The 20,951-nt window shown below is 37.9% G+C and overlaps 1 protein-coding gene across 2 annotated transcripts in view; it reads right to left on the reverse strand.

Moving 5' to 3' along the window:
* The window catches only part of LOC145985603 (ionotropic receptor 25a-like), a 138,476-nt gene that overhangs the window by 94,780 nt on the left and 22,745 nt on the right, over window positions 1–20,951 (reverse strand). For both annotated transcript variants that reach the window (XM_083119675.1, XM_083119678.1), the window contains exons 2-6: window positions 18,248–18,349; window positions 16,693–16,848; window positions 15,368–15,527; window positions 11,597–11,739; window positions 9,998–10,218 (exon numbers count right to left, since the gene is read on the reverse strand). In XM_083119675.1, coding sequence (XP_082975801.1) covers window positions 9,998–10,218; window positions 11,597–11,739; window positions 15,368–15,527; window positions 16,693–16,848; window positions 18,248–18,349 — 782 coding nt within the window. The remainder of the gene's footprint in view (window positions 1–9,997; window positions 10,219–11,596; window positions 11,740–15,367; window positions 15,528–16,692; window positions 16,849–18,247; window positions 18,350–20,951) is intronic.

Genomic DNA, 20,951 nt, shown 5'->3' on the forward strand with positions numbered 1-20,951 from the left:
TCCTGTATTTTAGGCACGTCGCATGTATCAGCCAACAGTCAGAGATTGCTTTTCGGTCGAATGATACTTCTAATAATCGGAGGTAAATGCAAGCTGAGAATTATAATTTGATCTCTTATCCACCTGAGTTCAGGATCTAAATTTTTGGATTTTATTTGTAACAATATTTACTACTGCGAGGAATTAAAAAAAACTTTCGGCTAATTTCGTCACTGGCTTCCTATTCTGTAATAGTTACATTTGTTGTAAGAACATAATACATTAATTTACTTTGTATAAATATTACATTATCCATCGCTTTTCCTAATTAAATCTCATACCATATCCAACACACACATAAAATGTGTTTTACTAATAATACAGGTAGGTTTGGTTTGAGTTGGTTTCTTAAGTCTACTTTATGAACAGTAAGGCTAATTGGGACTGGACCCACAGTTTAAAGTGGGATCCGAACCACTTTGTGCCTCCACCGGGTATCGAACCCGGGACCCCTTGATTTCAAGGCGATGACGTGCTCCATCGGGGAGGACGTGTTCCTTGCATTTTTCTTCCAGATGGGCAAGGGTACTTGCAAGGGGCACAGAGGGGCAATTGCACCCTTCGATTTAAAATTTTATACAAATAAAAATACATTTTGTAAAATTGTCCTCTAGGATTGACTTCGCCCCCCCCCCCCACACAAAGAATTCCTGGCTACGGGCCTGATTGAATAGCTTCTTTGGTCATTATTTACATGACAGCTCTTCTCATTGATTGACGAGAAGATTGAAAGGATGTGCAGGGGAGAAACTCCTGTCCTGTAAGTCGTACATTATATTTTCAGCACAATTTCTGAACAAACGCACATAAAGTAAAGTAACAGTGCAATTGTTAATTATTGTTGGCTACCTACGAGATGTTCAAAGTATTATTTTCGCGGACGATGTTTCAACTTCAAAGCTAATAAATCTTATCTTGCACTCAATATTCAATGAAGCAATACTTAGAAACTGAATTTCGATTGTGTAAAGGTTTTTGAAAGTTGCATACGTGATGATACGGAAGGCGAGTGTGGAAGATAAGGCCGGAGGCGAAACCACAAATTTTTATCTGGAGGGAGAAAGTACCATGATAAACGTACCAATAATAATAATAGTAATAATAATAACATTAATAATGGCATTATTATTACTAGTGGTAGTAGTAGTAGTATCAAAGACGTTATTATCCTCATAAATTACGCAAAACGGAGATAGATGTCTGTGCTAAAGCATTTATTTGGAACAAACGATTTGAAATATTTTTTCAACACCAGGAATTTTGCATTAGCTAATAATTGAAAACAAGCACACAAACTGTATTTTTGAATGGCAGAAAATGAATGATAAATGCATGCCTAAGATATTTTTTTGTACATATAACATGTATAACTTTCATATGTTTTACACATATGCAACATGGAGCGACATAAAATAAGAAAATACATATGCAAGATGCTAACACTAAATTATGTACGTATTCAAAGTTTTTTCATTACATATATACAAAACATATAATTTAAATACATCACTTTACAAAAAACAATTATATTGCGAGCGAAGCGAGAATGAAAATTTTTTGATCCAATTTTTGCAATTTAAAACAATATTGATTTAATAAGGAACAAATAATATCACATGGCGCCAAGGCATTCTCTCTTTCACATTTTTTTAAAAATTAGATTATTTGGCGCCCATGGCCGACTCCCGACGCCCCCTAGCTACGTCTCTGAACTTGACGAGACAGAGAAAAGCTGGCACTGCAAGCAAAGCGAGCAAGAAAATTTTACGAAATGTATTTTTATTTGTATAAAATTTGAAATAGAAGGGGGCAATTTCTCCTCTGTGCCCCCTGCAGGTGCCTTTGGCCATCAATGTTTGCCCCCCCCCTAGAATTGACTTCCGTCGAAGGTTGGGGGACAATGCCCCTGCCCTCCCCTGTGGTTGCACCACTGAGTAAGTCCGAAATTTGGAGGAACAAATTGAATCAATCCTGCTACAGCAACTTTTTGGGAAGCGATGATCACTTTATTCCAGGCGATTTTCTTCTATTATTATTGCACGTGGCAAGAGCACAAACAGGTTGATTTGTTCTCATTCTACCGGCATTCAAGAAAAAGTGTGTATAAGTAAATAATCGACCCATTTATCTCAAGCTCCCGTATACGATAACGAAGTAAGTTCCATTCTGTCCTCTTAATGACGTCCTAGCGCGCACAGAATCATGGGAGAAAATCTCGGAACCTCGGGAATGGCATACCTTATAAAGGTACCTTGCAGTGGTAGGGTAAGCGTCGCCGCCTTGTAATCAAGGAGTCCTGGGTTCGATGCCCTGTCGAGGCACATAGTGGTTCGGATCACACTTCCAACTGTAGGTCCATTCCAGATTAGCCGTAGTGTGCATAAAGTGGACTTTAAAACACCAACTCAATCAATCAATTCACACACAATTGATTTGTTCTTGATAAATTCTTCTCCGAAATACAGTAACTCAGTTCTGTGAAATTCTGTTTTAGAGGTGAATTTTTGTACGTTCCGCAAAATATATTTTAAAAACGTGTTAACGAAACGAAGTTGTACGTAATTTGTTTATACGTAATTCGCGCTGATTTTCAAGAAATACATTTCATTTGTAAAAAGAAACGATTTGCCACAGTGTTGTTCATAACACAAGACGCATTTTCTTTTGTAGGTAATTGTGATACGATACAACACAAGTAAAAAGATGCCGGTACATGATGCTTGCAATGTACCATAATAAAAACACAAAAAAAGGTTATTTCGGTGAAGGTTTTCGGTTGCTGTGTAGAGCAGGAAGAGAAAATGTTTCATGCTTGCCAGAAAGTAAAATTCACACGGGAAGTTAGCGTCAACCTACAAGAAACTTCAGATTCAAACTTCTAGATTAGTTAATTTATCACTTTACGACGAAAATAACATATATTAGCATACTGATACGTACGTGCTTAATTTCGCGTGACGTTTTATTTTTTCCCGAGTTTGCTAACAGCTGATTAGTCTGTCCGCCTGTTTGTGCGAACGTGGCAACGCAGAAAACCCCCAGCCACATGGCAGCCAACGAGGAGACAGAATTTGGTCACGTTCTGTGTTCTGATTGCACACCGCTTCTTATCGCGGACCGACTGTAGTGATGGGACTTGTGTCTATCAGTGGCGTATGCTGAATCTAAGACCTGGGCTATCTCACTATGACACCTGTTCCCAGGCTATGGAGGAAGGGACAAGACTAGACTCATCAAGGAACCCACGTTGCCATCCCAACGGTAGTCGGATTGCGCACTTATAAAAATTCAGGTTGCCAACCCCTAAGAATTCAGGTAGCCACCTCCTAAGAATTCAGGTTTCCCAACCCATAAGAATTCAGATTCCCAACTTCAGAATCGCCATTATCTTCTTCAGTATTTTACTTTCTAGGTTTCAGGCTTCGCAGATAGGCTAGCTAGCCTGGAATATGCGCTCCTCTATTGACTAAACTATATAAATATTTGCTTCTTTCTCTGTAATTTTGACATGATTACTTTATGTAACTTATGATTAATCATCATGTAATTATATAAGTTAAATAAATAGTGATTGCGCAACAGCAACAGCCGCTGTCATTAACACGGTCCATAGTTGTAGTTGCATTTTATGCTAAACAAGATAATCGGGATTGGATTTATGAGTTCAAAGAAAAGTCTCGTCTCGTCTCGAATGTCTCGAAAAAATAAAAGCAAAATATTTAATCAGTTGCAAATACTTGTTTGCTTGGAAAAAGGTATTTCAATTAGAAACGTTGATAAGCGCGTGTTAAGTCAAAAGAAGACTATTCTAGAGAGAGGAATGAATGAATGAATACCTAAACTTATTTTCTATACTCTTTCGAAACACAGGGTTACTCCCCATTTTTATTTTTCAATTCATTCCAGGTTAATAATTTTATGTTACGATAGTACTCCAGATACTAATACAATTCTGAATAACATCAAGTAATAGGGCAGGTAGAGAAGGTGGAAGGAGGGGCCAAAAGATCTGAGTCCGAGATTTATCTTGTAAACATAGTCTCAGCTCTATAGGTTGGAAAGATTAACGGACCGACGGATAGGGTTTATTATTATTATTTAATTTTTACATCAAAGGGTGTACAGAAGTGAATGTTATTAGGAAGTAGGAAAAACATTGTGGGAAACATGGCAGTACAAATTGATAAGGAGTTGTTGGGAAAGTTATTAAGGAGTCCAAGATATTAGCAAGACTAAGAGAAGGAGATAATTAGGGACAAATGATCTTGCATTATCCCACTCCGAACAGCTGAGAGCTAAAGCGGAGGAGAAAATACAGGAAATATGGAAAGAACTAATTTGGTGATTTTAGTGTTTACAGGGAACCATGACAAGATTTTACCACGTGATTATTTGCACGGGTTGCGAAATGTTTTGAATGTTATGGAAATTTCGGAAATGTCTTTGTTGAGAAAATTCTTGTTTTTTCCCTCAGGCATTCTACAGGTGGTTGGATTCGATTTTTTTACGTCCGTTTGAAGATTATTTCCAATGCTTTTTTTTATTTATTTATTTCTTATTTACTGAGAATACTATTCCTTGGATTGTAATAACGAAATACTGAGCCTGATATAGAATAGATTTCAAATGAAGGAAGTACACTAAGTTCTGTATAATCGTCGAAGAAGGAAACGTTGTTCTATGGGGACTCCCCGATGGTACAGTGGTAGCGTCGTCACCTTGTAATCAAGGGCTGCCGGGTTCGATACCCGGTGAAGGAACATAGTGATTTGAATCCCACTTTAAAGTGTGGGTCCAGTCCCGATTAGCCTTTCTGTAAATCAGATGAAGGAATGTTGTAGCTGTTCTTTTTATTCTGTGAATTTAGCCTTCAAGTTTATGAGCAAAATACATGTAGTATCTACTGTCTACATTTTCAATCGTTACTAAACAAATTTCACAAAGTAGTTTTATCAAACTTCAGAGGGAAGCTGACACCAATGTCAGGGTGGCGGGAGCCTGTTTACGGCCAGGGTGTATTCCGAGACTATTTTTCGCCGTTCCTCACTGACAGAGGTTTCGCTTTGAACAATGGACACCGTTGCTTCATGGGGTAAACACCAAACATAGGGCGAGGTTGACCTGCAGTAGCGGGTAAGTGCCATAAATCCAGGCCTAAAGTAGGAATGAAGGTTGATGCAAGGGAGGGGCAATAAAAATTCTGTAATTTGCTTTGCTTGCTGACAGGAAGTTTTGCAGGAAAAGCTGAAAAGGAAAACGGCAGACTTTGAATGAAAGAGGGACAGTGAACACAAGTGCTTTGTATTATTCGCCGACACACAAGCTTCCATTTCGAAGGTGAGGCTATCAGCAGCGAAGTTATTAGAGGGTTGGAAGCAGTGACGACGCCAGAGGAGGCAGGGGGACGCCCCATGTCAGACACTTCACCCCCCCTCTCGGGCCCTCCAATTGAAGTTAATTAAATATCGAATAATAAGAGAGTTCATTTATAAGAGTATGACGATTTTCACCTTTTCAAAGTGGTGTATTCTGCATGATATCACTTTCCTGCTTATAATACCAACTTGATTAACAAATATTAATTTGTTTAGTATATATATAGCTATGTGTATGTGACTTTCGTTCAAGATTCGAGCGCCGACCTGGGCATAGGTGATTTCTCATTCATTTATGTCCTGTAATAGCCGAGATTAACCTAAGTTTTAGCCAGTCTTAACAAATGGGATAAAGTGTTGAATGTGGATGGTTTTAAAACATGACAAATATTTTCAGGACCACAAGACATCATCTGTAGTACGGGCAAATTATTGTAATCGTGGTCGTTAGTGACAACGCTAATTATTAAAAGACATTCAAAGTTGATTCAAGATTTGGTTGGTTGGTTGATTTGATGTTTTAAGTCCACTTTATGCACAGAAAAGCCAATCAGGATTGGACTAATAGTTTAAAGTGCCTCCACTGGGTATCGAACCCAGGACCAAAGGTGATCGAAGAAAACCCGACACTACATGTCAGTTGTGGATTCATCGCGGTTTCTTACTATTCAGGGACTTGAATTTCGAGATGATGAGTCTGAGGAAACCGTAACAAAGAGAATTTCTTCGATACTCTTGAAGTTAATGAAGGGATATTATTTGGAAATGTATTGAATGCGAACCTTAAAATGCAAATTACACTTAAAATTCGATTCAAAACATATCGCGGGCAGGTAAAAGAATGCTTATTAGGATTTGCCACTCTTCAGTCATTGGATGCAGGTTCGCTCTTTCTCGTACATATCAAAATCGAATAACTTCTTCCCATGAACCCCATAGGTGCCTGTAATTGTGTAGCACAGACATACGTTGGAGTGGTAGAGTAAGAGTAAGTAATGCCAGGGTCAGAATATTTCTTGAATTATGAGATAACTGTAACATTTGTCTGATTTTTTTATCCTGTGATAACATTTCCCTGAAAGGTGAAACACAAATTTGGCCCAAAACTCTTCAGCATTACGAAGATGGTTGTCCTTAAAATCTTTGAAAAGGCTTGCTCGAAACAGGATGCTGGATGCAAACTGCCATTGAGAAGAAATGTCAAGTCCTGGACGTACCAAAGGTGGGCAATGTGTTCTCCAAAGCACATAGAGCAGAATTCTCCTACAGGAGAAGTGCCTCACATTGTTTCTAATACTTAAGAAGATTCATTTCTTCCAACGTCACGTTTATTTTGCAAGAAAATTAAACTCTTCGAAGCATTTTTCGTCATTTATATTATTATCTTATAACTAAAATATTTATATCAGTAGTTTCATCTCAAGTAAGACGATGAATTATAAAATTATGAATGTCTTCCAATACTGAAATAGGCCACTAGAGACAACGCAACTTATCAATAAAAAAGAATTAATGTCTTTATTAAAACGAATCATGTGGAGATAAACTCGTAATCAAGAAGTAAATTTAGGCAGTAAACGTCCACTCTAAATAAAACACACACACAAAACACCATACATGAATATAATAATAATTATAATAATAATAATTATTATTATTATTATAATGATTATTATATAAGTATATATATATATATGTGTGTACTGTTTTCGGGCGTTTTAATGTGACTGCCCCCTTACAATATTTTGTTGCCAGCCTTCCCCCCCCCCCAGTCAAATTTCCCTGGCGCCGTCACTGGTTGGAAGTAAATTTATTAGGACGAGGAAAGTAACATTAGCTGTTGACAGTGTTGCACCAAAGGACGTGATGTGTGCTACTGTTTGTATAAATTATAGGAAAGTTAAGCAAAAAATTATAATTGTTGAGACTTGAGAGTTGTTTCCTTCATTTGATCGTAGGAAGAGGTTTTCTGAGACAGAGTGGGATTATTTTACACATACATGAGAAAGGGTGGTTGTTTAAAGATAGAGACGTATTTTGCACATTTTTTAAAAGTTCAGATAAAACGAGAATTTAGTCTTACTCTTATGAAAAGAAATAACGCAGTACAGGGAAAGAATAACTCTTCACATTTCTCGCACCTGGTGGGATGCAACCCACATGCACAAGAGTATTGCAGGAAGTCTATGAACGAGGATGAAGAGGGATATTTGAAATTTGACTTAGCTGCGGGTGAATTAGTGGGTTCTAATATTCTTAAGGTTGATATTGTTTATTTAAGTCCACTTGATTCACAAATAGGCTAAATCGCGAACCGACCTACAGTTTAAAGTACGATCCGATTCACTTTGTGCCTCCATTGGGTATCGAACGCCGGGACCCTTGATTACAAAACCTCGACGTTATTACTACGTAATCGGGGAGGCACCCAATTTACACAAATATGTTGATTCCAATAACACGTTATATGTATAATCTGATAATGATGCACTTTTGGTGCATCTAAACATACTTTTTCAACTATAGCATGTCTAAAAGAATCATTGAAGTTGGGATTTTTATAACTTCAGGAGGCACGGCTCTGTAAATGTGCGATATAAAATATATGCAGGTTTGCCTTCCATACGTGGTGGTTTTGTCACGTTTCTTCGCTTCGTACAACATACACTTTTGCAGGAATGGCTTCTTGCATCCTCCTGGGGCCTTGCTCTAGCTAAACAAAAATATATTTCTTTAGCATAATCGAGGGTTACTTTTTTATGCCGAACAAGGATTTTATTGCGATCATACGGCTTTGAATGACAGTATCAATGAAGATTTATGTACACTACTACTTATAATAATGAGAATAAAATATTAATCAGGAATTTTATTTTTCGTCAAGTGGACTTAACATCCTTTTTTGTTATTTAGCAAATATTCAATTCATCACCTTTTTTGACATTAAACTTCTTGCCAGGACAGTTGTTTTTATGCAAATTTAGGCGATCTTAACTACACGTAAGCTAGATATTAGCTAATATTCGTGCTGTTATATTACTATTCTTCTACAATCTTTGTAACATTTCATGTAATAACAATAATAGAATTGATTAATTTACATATCCAAGTGAATAGACCTATGAATTATATTAATGTATTAATTTAAACATTTGCTTAATTGTTGTCGTTAATGTTATTATTATCATTTTTTTCTGAAACACTTGGCTCGGACACAATCCCCCGACATATATTTCTAGATGCGTGCCTGCCGAAGGATGAATTAGATCAAGCGGTGGTGGTATCTGACTTAGAGGCTAAAGAGAAAACAAAGAAGTATGTGCGTCATAAGCTGAGCATAAGAAACAGCACAATATCACAAAGAAACACTTTTTGAAACTTATGTCATAGAAGATGTTTAACAATATAAAAAACAATAAATGCTTTCTATTTGTAATATACTAAGTATTGAAATTTTAAATAGTCTTTTGTGTTCGTACTACACATTTAAAAACTTTTTTGTTGCTCCCGAGCGCCAAGCCTAGAATTTAAAGAACAAATGTACATTTTCATAGTGCACGGAAGTTCGACATTCAGAAAGAAAGAAGGTCTAGTGGAAAACATTTCAAAACTTCCAAAAGGTATAGCAGTAATGAAAAGAGCACTCTTGTATGGAAGCCAGAAAAACCACAAGGTAGATTTCATAAGATACCTATCAATCAGTAACCAACAAACTGCATTTTTAATATTAATGTCCTCATGATTAACGAACCTTATTTATTCTCACCAGGCAATGGGTAAAATATTTGGAGCTTTATCCCACTTTCCGGAAAAATATTTCGTGTTTCTGCTACTTTTGACTTTTGTTGGCATGATATCCCGGATCACTTTTACGAGACGAGACGAGACAAAACGAGACGGGACGAGACGAGATGGGACAGAACCCTTCGAGACGGGACACGAGACGGGACAAACGAATATTTTCGAGACGAGACACGAGACGAGACAGCATTTTCACGAGACGGGACGGGACAGACCAAAGTCTCGTCTCGTCTCGTCTCGTGGGCAACACTACAGGCCCGTGCACATTAGTTCCTCCAGTAAGGTCACATAGGATTAATTTAAACTAACAGATTACTGTTACTTTGCTGTCATTATGTACGTATTAAATAAACACATACAGGTCCGACCCTGGTAGTGTTGCATTGCTATTGGTTAATACTAAGATGGGTACATGTTACCCGTTGATCAATGAACAAAACACTCAAACGTCATGAAGAAAATGTTAAGTCTGCTCACATAGCGAAAGTCTTGCTCAGTGGGCATCGCTTTGATACCTGAAATACCCCTGAAGTGCTGCCTATATTTAGCGAAGCGCTTTTGTCACTATATCTGCACCATTCTCGTTTCAGACGAAAACCTTCCTTCCCAACTATGGATGCACCCACTGTCGCAGCATAAAGAAAGTCGGTGGCGTGATTGGCTCTTGCAGTGACGTTCCACACACGTCAGACCGGACGCACGCAACAACCAATCAGACTAAAATATCCTTGAAATGTTCCCACGCTCTTATACTATTGGTCACCAATCACATAATTAATTACCTTCGTTATGGCGTACCAGGTGAACTTTCTGTCAAAGAAGTTCCTGAAAGCGGCTGCTTCGAGTACGTTCTTGATGCTGGCCTGTGTCCCCACCACGAAGAAGTTGACGATGTCCACGTCTCGCAGTCGAGACAGCTGCTCCTTCGGGTCTTCGTCAATCCTTGTTATCACGTGACGTGTCGGCATGTTTACAAGGAGAGAATTGTATTTGTGATCCATTACTGCAAGAATGATTATTTATTAAAAGCTTGATAGTTGCTCAAAAATTGCTTTTACTTTTAAATATCACTATGATGAAACACACAAATCAATCATTGTCCACGGTAATCATAGAATTTTTTGAAGTGGATGAAAACCTCCGAACTCAACTTTGCGATATCTTTAAGTGTTGATTAATGAAATTTCCAATAGCCTACAGCAAAAGCAATTTTAAACCTGAAAGAAATAATAATAAAACAACAGACTAGTGTTAAAAAGACAAAACACACAGAACCAAGATTAAACAGAGCCCCATTTTACAATAATATTATTTATGTACATTTTTTGTTGGTTCGTGATAAAAGACGAATAATAGCTGATTGAAGTTAATTCAAGATGCTTTATTATATTGACTACAGCAGTAATCACGTACTATTTGTAGCATACTTGTATTTTTAAAAAGCTGCAGTGCACTTTGGAAGAACAAAAAATTGTAGCAATTTGAATAATAAATTAGAAATTTGATAGAACTTATATTATCAGAGGTGGGGTCTGGATTGGAAACTTATTTAGAAACTTAGAGTCTGGGGGAGAAAATTAAGAATGGGAGCCATTACAGCTGTTTATCCAGAATTTTCCATCTGGACGTTTAAGGGTGGTTTTAGATGGGTGAATTAATTTAGCTCCAAAAGAAGTATAAATTGGGCTCTTGTGAAATATTTTTGAGGATTCTGGTAAACATTCGGGGTGTGTGGATAAAATATCACAAATAATAATTAGTCTTGGCTATAAGAACATTGCCGGTCTTATCAAATGTGACGAATACAATTTGATAAATTACTTCCTTAATCCTGTAAGGGCCAGAAATTGTAATGTGTTAATAGGGATTAAGGTATATAAAAGTTATTTAAGACGAGTCAAATTTTATTAGTGCCAACGAAATTGAGATAAGGTAGAAAGAATAGGAGAGACAAGGTAAAAAAGAAAGAATGAGAATAAAAGAAAGAAAGAAGAGAGAAATAATAATAGAAAGAGAATGGAATAAAAAACAAGCAGAGAATAGGAGGAAATAGAAGGAATGAATAGAGAGATATCAAGAAAGGAAGAGAATTATAAAAATGAAGAGAAATAGATGTGGAATGTAGGTGACAGAAAAAAGGAAGGCAACAGGAGAAAGAGAAATAATGAGGATACATAGAGATAGAATGAATACGAGAGAAAGTGAGAGGATGAAATAAAATATAATAGAAAAGGAAAGAAATAGAGAAACCTTAGTGACCACAGTGAACCAGAGCCCACTTGTAAATATTTCGTTCACCATCGAACAACACGAACGAAATTCTCTATCGATGCCATTGCAAGGTTAGGTAGCTTGCAGCTGAACGCCTGCTTGTAACTTACCAAACGTATCGTCGAACAGAATTGCTGCGTTGCTGATGTTCTTAGCCTGGACGATGCTTCGGATCACTTGAGGCATCAGATCTCCTGGCGGCATTATCTGGAGGAGATACTTCTGCTTTTCGGCGTCTATGTCTCGCCACTGCCTGTAGAAATGATTTTGTAAGTAAACATGGATTATGAGATGTTTACAATTGGGAGTAGGAGAAATGGCCTAATTGTGAGAGGCATTGTTTCTTTAATTGTAAATTGCTGAAAGCTAGTAAGTAACTAATTATGTGCTATGCAAAGACTACAGAAAAATAGTCTAACCTCGGCTGACGGCAATTTTAATATTGGACATCTAGTTCAGCGAATTTACACTTCAATTTTGACAAAAATTATCAAACAAACCTTTTGTATTCCTTAAAATATCTTGGAGAAAATTTCAAAAAGTTTCCCTATCAAAAAAAGAAGAAAAAAACTCAAATTGAAAAACTCAGCTCTGTTGATTGATCATCTGATTTGATGAAGCTCTCAATCTAAAGTGTTAATGGTAGCTGCGTGGGATTTAGGATAGTTAATGAATTCTTAGTAAAATCAACAATGTCCATCTTCTACCAGTCTGGCGAATCTGGGTGATCAGCAGCAGCCTCACCTCTGGATGCTGACTTGGCCAGCTTCTAATGCTATCACACACTCCTAGTCGTGGAACTAGGGTATTGTGAGTCTTAAATATGCCCTTCCAGTCACCTTCTGAGCGACTTTACCCATTTTTATTTCGTTTTGCACTCAGATGTGGTCGAAACAGAAAAAAAATTAGTGGAAACCTGATTGCCAGAAGTTGGGAACGGACGTAAGTCCTCTTTATGTGATGTCGGCGTAGAGTCGACAATAACGAGAATCCGAGAATAGCAAGGCCTCAAGTGGTTCATGACCAACACTCAAGGTAACTTCGGTAAAAAAAACACAGTTTTCCCCCGTTGCCTGACCTTATGTTGCAACAGGGATACACATATAGGTATTTGTCTTTATGTGGTGTAATACTTAAAGTCTTAATAAGATTTCTTCAAATATTGAATACTTGTAATATAATTCTTCGTCTGAGCAAGACCCTGATACCGAGTTGAAACGTTACATGTTAAGTGTTTTTATATCTTAATAAACTGCCCAGGGGCCTCCACAAACCTTGATACGGTCCTGGTATTACCACACACAAAACCTAACCTAACATATTACACTTCTCTGTGGTATTACTCCACAAAAAGTAGTCTCACCTAACTCACCATTGGTTGCATGAAAAACTGTTAGTCACAGAACAGTCTGTATCTTTTATCTACTTCACACGTTTCGCAAAACCAAAAACACTACTTTCTTTCAACTTAAAGTCTCTGTCGTCTCTACCGACAAAAATGTTAGTTATAACGTTGTTCGTGTGACTGATTCAATTCGTCGTATGAGAGCCAGAGGAACCTAACTCCAAATTATTATTATTATTTTTTTTTTTTTAATCTCCTCTGAAGAACTCTATTTGGACTCAGATCGACAAATCTTTCTAATCCTTATCAGTAAGGTGAAGTCACGTATCTCCAATTTACTGACTCTTTTTAAGAGTCAAACATGTTCCTAAGAATACATTATTTCCACTCTCCTGTAAATTTCATAAATTGGAGTAACGTCCCTCTGATTCTCACACGAAAAATTGAACATTCCGAAGCGGGTATTCGAATATGAGTAAATAGCAGGTGAAATTTGAGTCAATTTTGACTACGCCATTTTTAACAGTGTAGCGAATTTGCATACTTCCGCCGATGAACTACACCAAGATTATATTAGTAACTGCCAATTGATTAATTTGAAATGTGAAATTAATACGTTACAATATACAGGGTGGCTCAATAAGTCACTTAACACCCCCAGTACAAGGCCACTGCGGCATGGAACGTGAAAATGGCGATGACCAATCGTTGCCTAACCAAGGGGGAACCACATTGACGTCACCCGCATGGTCGGCAGCCATCTTGAAATCAACTTCAGAAATTTAAATGGGAAGGGGGTCATGCGACATATCAAAATGGGCTAGAATTTCACCAGGAAAACAACTGTGACATTTGTTTTCACGTAACTTTAAATTTAAGGGTGATTCCCGCATGGGAGAGTGACACGTCCTTTCCTTTTTGCTTAAATGTTTATTGTTCAAATTATCGTTAGTATGTGATTATGTGGTATTTATTGTTTAGACCAATCACTGAAAATGTCCGGATATTGACTTACCGGTATGTACATATCTTGTAGTATTGGTTGACATGGGAATTACGATTGTGTTTTGTCTTTACATAAAAGTTTAAAAGAGTGATGATGTGAATTGATCGTGTCAAGAGTAGCACATTTACTTTTTCACTGATCTGAACGAAAATGCCACTAACACGTGAGGAACGGATTGCCATCATATTGATGTCAGGGGAGAGAAGTACGTGTGACATTGCCGCAGACTTCAATAACCGCAAACCTGCAAGACAACCGGTGTCACATGTGGCCGTCAGCCAATTGCTGGCAAAGTTTCAAGATACTGGATCTGTGGACGACAAGCCGCGACATGGATTTCCGAAAACAGCCACGGATGAGGGTACTGCTGTAGCGGTGTTGGCATCATTTGCAAAGGCCCCAACCCGTAGCACACGGAGACTGGCGCTGGAAAGCGGTCTCAGCAGGGGTTCAATTCAAAGGATTGTACGTGACCACCACTGGCATCCGTATAAGATACAGCTGCAGCAGCACCTTAGTGAGGACGATCCAGACAGGCGTTTGCAGATTTGTGAGTCGGCTATAGCACAACTGCAAAGTGACCCTGCCGCCGGTAGCAAGATTCTGTTCAGTGATGAGGCTAATTTTTATGTGTCGGGGGAGGTGAATAAGCAAAATTTGTGGTACTGGTCACCCGAAAATCCACATTGGACAGATCCCAGCAAGGTGACGGCAGGCGGGAAGCTAATGTTCTGGTGTTCTGGTGTGGTACTTGGGGTCCCCAACTTGTTGGTCCATTTTTCATTGAGGGCAACTTAAATGCAGAGGACTACTTGCTTCTGCTACGGGAGCAGATCTTACCATCCTTACTGTCCGAGGATGGGAGCTATCCTGAATGGTTCCAGCAAGATGGTGCTCCACCGCACTATGGGATGATAGTCCGTCAGTACCTGGATCAACAATTCCCTCACCACTGGATTGGTCGCCGAGGGACTGTGGAATGGCTTGCACGCTCACCTGACCTGACACCATTGGACTATTACCACTGGGGACACCTGAAAGCCATGGTGTATGCTACGAAAATCAGGGATCTGGCCCATTTGCGCACACGCATTGTGGATGCCTGTACTGCAATAACTCCTGAGGTTCTTCAGAATGTGGTAAGGTCATGGGAGAGACGATTACACGTGTGTGTTGCGCAAGAGGGACGTCATATTGAGCATGTGTTATAACTTAGTGGTATTGTTAACTCTGTAACAATTAAAGTTAGGTGAAAACAAATGTCACAGTTGTTTTCCTGGTGAAATTCTAGCCCATTTTGATATGTCGCACGACCCCCTTCCCATTTAAATTTCTGAAGTTGATTTCAAGGTGGTGGACATCAAGATGGCTGCTGACCATGCGGGTGACGTCAATGTGGTTCCCCCTTGGTTAGGCAACGATTGGTCATCGCCATTTTCACGTCCCATGCCGCAGTGGCCTTGTACTGGGGGTGTTAAGTGACTTATTGAACCACCCTGTAGACTCAAAGGAATATTAATCTTTAGGTACCTGAGATCCCCTTCCTGACCATAGGACGTGCTGACCGTTGGCAACGCTAAGAAATTGGTGAACGACTTCACGGTCTCGGATGTTATTCCAGTCATTGTAGCGTCCAGTACAATATCAGGTGGTCTCTGCGCCCTTATTGAATAATTGTAGTGCAAGCAGACTGGAACAGAAATATTACCTCTTAGTTACCGTGGAGAAGCGAGAAATACATAATTTATCTTGCGTTCAATTTCAACATATAGTTCTCGACAAACTTTTTAAAAAGTCAGGTTTTACCTTCTTCACAATCGAGTCGTGTGGTCAATTCTTCACACATAGACGTGTGGTCGGTGGTCACACCACTCTTCACACCTAGTCAAGTTTTTGATTCATTTGCTTTCTTTTACTTCGCTTTTTGTGCCACTTTTGGCTAATTTGCGAAGATGGGGATGAGTGATGATATGATGAAATTGATGAATTTACACTCACAAAAATCCATGCCCAGGCCGGGATTCGAACCCGGAACCCCTGGCGTCGTAGCGCGATGTGGTAACCACTCCGCCACGGGGACCGGCTCAATATGTTGAGAAAGGTTAGGTGCGACTTTGTTTAAATTTCTCCAGAACTGTATTTTTATTTTGATGGTTGTCAACTCGTTGCTCTATTAATGTGTTACAGAATCATTCTAGGTTTATTTTCCTGAACACCATCTGTTTCAATAATAGAATTTTCCGTATGGACCCATTTCTACTACATGGTAGAGAGTTTGATTTTTGGGTACCTTCACATCCTTACATTATTTGAATAAAACCGCAACCATTTTTCCAAAAATAAGAATTATCAAATACAGAGCTTTTTTGTAAGAAAACTGGAACTTCTTTGTCATATTTAACTAGTTGAACATTAAAAAAAAAAACATTTGTAAGTTAATATCAATAATATACTATCAAGTGAATGATACTGGCAAGAAGGACTAAGATTTGGCACAGTTCCTTAATGTGGCGGTAAAAGAACTTGAAATTTTTCCATTAGTTTGCACATCCTTGCATGATGATTATTCAAGAGAGGATGTGTTAGACAAACACCTAATGATTTTATTAATTGCGTTGTTCGCTATTCTCAGAGTATGAGTGTTCATACGAATAACTACCCTCGTTATTCACTTATATAAGTGTGTATTTGTGACAATCATAAAATTATTTTATGAACCTTCCTCAAGTGCATCAAATTTTTCATAATTTTATGAAACTCACGGTTTTGCTCGTACGAGAGTTGGTGCATAACGACAGATGTTATGAACATTTTAAGAAGCACTCTACATTATTGTATAAGTTAGCAGTACTTACTTTTGTCGAGAAGGCCTCTTGCATCTGAGCTGTTTGTAACAACCACCTCTTGGACGTCATTAAAAGTAATTCCATATTTTAACGACTCCCTGAGAAACTTCAAGGATACGTCGAAAGCCTGTTTCGCAATCGTATTCTTCTCATCATATACAAACACTGAAATGAAAGAAAATAGGGAATATTATAGGAAATAAATTCTTCATTTGTATTTCTACCAATACGTTGATCAATTTTAATAATTACGACAAGAACAAAAAAAAATTGAAAGATTTTCAGTCGTCTCCTTTGTTTTTTCTCTTTTTGCTTTAAGTGAAGATTGAAGAGATTTAAAGCAGTGCTCAAATTATACTAGTTCTCTCGATTTTTCTGTTTGAGAATTGCATGTGTCTTTATCTGTGATCCGGTCTATTATATATCTAAATTTAAATAACTAGCTTGATAAAAGAGTTGTAATAATTTTTTATCTTGACCGGCCACTAATAGGCAGCCCATGAGTAAATGTGGATGTGAAGTTGTCAAGCAACAGTGTCACAACATGCAGATGTTAAACGCGTATAATGAAAAAAATGTGTCCAGTTGCGATATTTTCGGTATCTACATAGTACAACACTATCACATATATTTATGTATCAGTTTTCGTGAATAAGTTACTGTACGCCAAAATTACGGCACGAGAAAAAAACATGAAATTGGCCCAACTTCTATACTTCTAATAAGCTTGATAATTCGTATTAATTATGAAAACTCATCTGTGCTTTGAATTTGTTTTGTGTATTTAATGTTTACTGTTAAATATTTAAAGTAAAAGCTTCTTCCATTGTACAATTAAACTTGGCATCACCGGACAGGAAAACTGTAATTTTTATTTACCAATGAATGTCATTGCATAAACCAATTTCGACAGTTAAGGCGAATGTGCCGATAGCACTCAGAGTATTTACAGCCGTAGAAATAAGAAATCAATATTTCGTTTTCGTATGAGTTGCATTATAAGATGTACCCCGTGATATACATGGCTGAGCAATTAGCAGCTTCACCTATGATAGTGCGAAGCAGTACACGCTGCTGCGAAGGCTGGTAATAGCAGTCGCTTTGCCCCCTACACGCAGTCCCGTTCCCCCTCAGGATTTTTTTTCTCAGGGAGGCAGAGTAAGATTCCCCTTCAGTCAGAGAAATATATATTTACTTTTTTGTTGTCGTCGTTGCTTTCATTATTATTTTATAAATCATAAAATTGAATTTGACTTGAGAATACTTTGGCGTTGTTGACAAGTTCAAACTTGAGTCCACTATTGGAATTGAAACTGGATTCGCCTTGCTTCCTTTCTATAAACATCTATCCTTTTATTTTGTTGGACATGACAGTTAATTGGTGTAACTTACAGTCTGTAAATCACAGAAAAAAATATTACTTGTAATAAAATGTTGCTACAATTTCTCCATTCGAATTACATGAACTTTTTTCCAGATATCTCACGGGGAGCAAAAGCCCCGGCCACCCTCTTCGCTGCCTATGTTTATTCTGCTAAGTGGATATTACAGATATAATACTTACGGATATTAATACTCTGTTGACTTCTGACCCACGCCACGTGGGGCAGCACAAGCGCTAAGGGTAGCAGAATCGACCACATGGTGTGGCCGTGTTGTATAGACTCTGAAAGGAAAAATATTAGTGTCCAAAGGCACATACTTTCTTCCATAATTCTTACTTAACCCTTGAGTGGTACACTTAAAATAAGTTGCTTGACTGGTATACTTGGGTTCTGGGGACCCGTATTATTAAAAATTGGAAATTTTGTCCTTAACCATTTTATTTATTGCTCAAAAGTTTTCAGGGACAATATAGATGCTTCCATGAGTTGCTACAAAAGAGATCAAAGTTTTCTGAACAGTGTGAGCATAATGTGCAGCTGCATTCTATACAGATTGGTAATTTTCAACGGTGGCAGTAGTTGTTTGTTCTCCTGTCCTTTTTGCTGGGGCACAATGCGCAACTTTTACGTTTGGATTTTTCAGTAGTTACTACAACAGCTGGTGGTTCTTCTTGATCTGTTTCTCCAAGAATACGCAGCACTATACCACGGATATCCCTCTGCAGAGTTGGCACCGATTTCCTCTGTTCCAGCAATGGTGTTATCAGATGATATCTCACTTTCACTGTCATGGTCACTCTGTATGTAATTAGCGTCATCCTCAGAATCTTCTTCCCTATTCAGGATGTCTGCTATTTCATCATCGGTTAAATGACTTTCTCCCGCCATAATGTTTGGAACAGAAGGAAATATAACAAATTATCAATAATCCCTCATCCAGAAAAGAAGTTACATAAATGGTACACTTGGGTCCTGGGGACCCACTCCCCTGTAACCTAATACACAAGCTTCCAAGCACTTTACGGAAAAACTTTTTCAGCACAACATTCACCACTGCCAGTCGAAAGACTACCGGGGAGATGAAAGTAATCAGACCTGCCATCTGTGAGTAAACACGTCAACAAAATTCCATTGGGTCCTGAGGACCCATGTGTACCACTCACGGGTTAAGAAAGATAAACTTAGCGGTAATCAGCTGATACATACAAGAACATTGGCATCGCAAGGAGGAGGGGGGGGTCAAACTGATCCGTCGACCACCCTTGGAAATTAGCATGGTTCATTCAAGTTAAAACAAGCAGAAAGCTTGACCCATTTTGTGTGTTGTTGCTGTTGTTTTAGGTCCACGTTATGCACAGATAGGCTAATCGGGACTGGATCTACAGCGTTTCCACCGGGACCCCTTGTTTACAAGGTACTTTTTCAGTTGAGTTAGCATTGAAAACAGAATAACCAAAGTAAAGAATGCGTTAGATCGAAAAGAAATACAAGAGTCAGTTTATGTTTTCATATTCTTCCATTTAAACCAAAGAATAATTGGTTTCACAGCTTTCAACATTCCTAAAATGAGAATTTTGAGTGAGGAGTTACACAACATAAATTTTGAGTACAATTTATCCCTAACTTTTAAAGCAATTTTTTTCTCCCTAACTTTTAAACTATTTCTTTGGCAGGTAAAAGTTAATAACAAAATAGGATAGTATTATAGCACTAACTGTATGAAATGTAAAAAGAATGAAAAACAATAGTGTTTCATATTCGCTCATCTGGTGGATCGAGTAGGAAAGTCTCCCAAGGATATAAAAATAATAATTGTTTCAATGTTTGTACACAGATAGGCTAATTGGGACTCGGCCTACAGTTTAAGTGGGATCCCAACCACTGTGAAGTGTGCATAATAATAATAATAATAATAATAATAATAATAATTTTGGACTAAAATTGCTTTATTTTATTGCCCGACCCTGTGGCCGAGTGGTTAGCACATCGCGCTGCGACGCCAAGGGTCCCGGGTTCGAATCCCGGTCGGGCTTGGTTGTTTGTGAATGTTCATTCATCAATTTCATCATTTCATCACTCATCCTCATCTTCGCAAATTAGCCAAGAGGCACAAAACGCGAAGTAAAATAAACTAAATCAATCAATCAATCAATGCTTTATTTTATTAGTTTAAAGTATTTATTATTAATTAAAATAATCATAAATATTATCTCCACTAATAAAATTTTATGAATGACTTTAGCCTCCTTCTGGCGACGCCCATTATAATTATAAGAAGACATGCCGCTAAGTACTTTCATTAAACTAAATGTACTTCTATAATTCAGAACTGAAATGTCTTTTGTAAGAGCAATCAGATAGCTAGTACGCTGGTGGAAACAGAAAACTTTTAGTTTAGTTCCATAGTTAGCAATGGAATTGTGACAGATGGCAAAACAAAACGTCTGTATCTTCGAGGTGAGTCTTGCCTTATTCGAGACCTATACATTAAACTGTAATACAAAAATTTCACGTGAATGAATGGTATCCCCGTTAGTGTGGTGGCAATGTTGTCGTCTGGTAATCAAGGGGTATCGGGTAAAATCCCCGGTTGAAGTCGGTAGGTCTAGTCCCGATTAGCCTATTAAGTCCATACAGTGGACTTAAAATCAAATCTGATCAAGAAAATCAAAATTGATTTACTATGCATCTTATTAAGAATAGAGTATTTATAGATTATATGTACTGTTTATGTAAAACTCTATGTTGTTATTTTATTTAACTCGTTTTAAACATTTTTTGTGAGTAGTGTATTATTTTGAGACCGAGACGAGAACAAGTCATGCATTTGTTACACGCGACGAGATTGAGCCAAGTCTCAAGTAGGTGCTACCCTAACCAGAT

This window comes from Lepisma saccharinum, chromosome 1, assembly GCF_977018435.1.
Source record: "Lepisma saccharinum chromosome 1, izLepSacc3.1, whole genome shotgun sequence".
NCBI lineage: Eukaryota > Metazoa > Arthropoda > Insecta > Zygentoma > Lepismatidae > Lepisma > Lepisma saccharinum.